The sequence below is a fragment of the Cyprinodon variegatus genome, unplaced genomic scaffold, assembly GCF_000732505.1.
Source record: "Cyprinodon variegatus isolate N-32 unplaced genomic scaffold, C_variegatus-1.0 Scaffold8, whole genome shotgun sequence".
Classification (NCBI taxonomy): domain Eukaryota; kingdom Metazoa; phylum Chordata; class Actinopteri; order Cyprinodontiformes; family Cyprinodontidae; genus Cyprinodon; species Cyprinodon variegatus.
In genome coordinates this window covers 2,129,745-2,132,164 of record NW_015150461.1, presented here as the reverse complement: position 1 = coordinate 2,132,164, position 2,420 = coordinate 2,129,745, and the positions used below count along the sequence as shown (strand labels likewise).

General features: G+C 35.4%; 1 protein-coding gene across 1 annotated transcript in view; it reads left to right on the top strand.

The window, feature by feature from the left end:
• Window positions 1-2,420, top strand: part of cdhr2 (cadherin related family member 2) — an 18,109-nt gene that overhangs the window by 10,880 nt on the left and 4,809 nt on the right. The window contains exons 17-19 of the mRNA XM_015376754.1: window positions 1-49; window positions 138-725; window positions 817-888. The exon at window positions 1-49 is cut by the window's left edge and continues 21 nt beyond it. Coding sequence (XP_015232240.1) covers window positions 1-49; window positions 138-725; window positions 817-888 — 709 coding nt within the window. The remainder of the gene's footprint in view (window positions 50-137; window positions 726-816; window positions 889-2,420) is intronic.

Sequence of the window (2,420 nt, the reverse complement as noted above, 5' to 3'; positions counted from 1 at the left end):
GTATTCAAAGAAAAGTCTTACAGTTTTTCTGTTAAAGAAGGGGAAAAAGGTAAGTACTACACTCTTAAAAGCATTTAGTTAATTTCCAACTGTCTTTAAAAATTATAATAATAGTTTTCTTTTTTCCATCCATTCAGGTGCATTTGTGGGTTCTATTCTAGCTACAGATCAGGATCAAACAGTTGAATTCAACCGCATTTCTTTCAGTATCATTGAAGGAAGCTTTGGCAGCTTCATTGTTAGAACCTCTCAAGTGAAGGAGGGGGGTTACCAGGGGAACATCACGGTAGACCCAGACATTGAGCTTGACTACGAATCTGCACAAAAGAAATTCACACTGCGAATAGAAGCTGCAGATCTTGACCAGAGGAAAGACTCAGTGACGGTGGAAGTTGAGGTTTTGGATGTGAACGACGAAAGACCAGAGTTCCCATCAACCCCAGTGGTTTCTGTGAAAGAGAACACCACCATGAGTGAGCCTGTTGGGAAGTTCGTAGCACATGATAAAGACACCAACCATTCTCTGGTCTACGAGCTGATGTCTGTTAAATGCAGATGCAGCGAGGAAATAAAAAACTGCAGCTGGTTTACCCTCGATCGATCTGGGGACGTTAGAGTCAATCCAGCCCAGACTGTGGATTATGAGGAATGCGACCAGGCAGTGGTAGAGGCTCAAGTGGTGGATGAGTACACAGAAAAGGGAGGGAACAACAGTCTTACACCAGGTCAGACTTTGGATGATTACAGGCTATTAGCGTTACTTAAAATGAAAATCCTATATAAAATGTATTTTTCTATTCTTTTGGATTCTTCCAGGACAATTGGTGATTAACATTGAAGACATAAATGACAACGTTCCTCAATTCCATTACCCAGACACTGTGTTTGGTAAGAAATCTTCCTAGGAAAAAAAATGCTTAAAAATGCTATTTTTAAATGTTAGAACATTTTTTGAAGATACTTAAATCCGTCACAAGTAAACAAGAGCGCACAAATGAAAGTGATACAAATAACTAATCAATTTCTACACAAATGCATTGTGTTAGATTCCCAGTGTGGGTGTTGTATGTCGCAGGAGTTAAAAGTTGTTAAACTGCATAGTTAAATTCAAGCAACTCTGCTAAGCATTGATTTTAAATGGGAGTTTAAGGAATGCTTCCAATTTTGCTCTATATTTTGAAAATAATGTTGCAGCTTTCTTTATTCCTTTAGGGTTTGTTGGTTTAAGACAGAATTTATATTTTACAAATATTGACATGTCAGTCTTACACAGCTGTAGAAAGTCCAAAATAAATAATCAACACACCTATGTGTCAAAAACAAGAAAAGAATTAGATGTTGGACTCTTTTCTTATGAAATGTATTTAGAATTATATGTTCCAAAACATTTTTTTATTTCAACTTGTTGATTTATATTAGCTTTCACAATATTGCAGATGGGATGAGTTTTTTTTTTATTTTTTATTAGTTATTTATTTTGTTGTTGCAAAGAATAGCTAAAACTATTTGCAAAACCCTTTTTAATTGTATCCTACAAAATTGAAATACATTTTTTATCATCATCATCACCATCATCATCACGTAGAAATATATACCGTTGTGTGGCAAAATGTTCTCTATATTTATAATCTTGCATAGCAAATAACTTAAATTCTGTTTTTAAGCATTACTTTATATTTTCAGAAAAATATAAAAGTTAATAGTGCATATTTTTTGTATTGATGCCAAAAAGAGCCCAACAGATTTTACTTTCACAAGTGTAGCAATATGGCAATTGCCATATTGCTACACTTGTTTCATGCATATAAATTAATTTATTATAATTATGCAGGGAGTTTTACAGTTTATATAGACACTGCAATGTAAATAGAACAGAAAAACAGAAGAAGAAAAAGGAAAAAAAAGAGAAAAGATGAAAGAAAGAAGAGATAGAAAGGAGACAATGACAAAACATTTTCAGTCTGCTTCATCACCTGCAACGAGATGTAAAAAGAACAGCACAACCGAAAGACATGGTACGAGACATACAATAAAGCAAACACCTTGAATGGGCTCCGCACTTAGTGGAGACTTGAGATGTGTGTTGGGAGAGGGGGCAGTTCAGACCCCAACCTGGGAGAAAAAAAAACAAAAAAACTCACAATCTCAATCACGCCTTCCCACCCTAGTGCCCCCAATCGCACCACAGAAGAAGTAGAAAAAAAAACAAAATGCGGACACACATTCACACATAACTCTCACATCTAATAATACTAGGACCAGAGACCCGGCGGCACCGGTGGTTGGTCCCGTGATTATCGAACAACCAATAATTGTGCATATTTTAGAATTTTGGCCAAAAAGATGTTTGGACTGACATATAACAGCTTCCTAAATATGGTTTAATAAATCACAATAAAAACAAACAATAATTCAGAAAT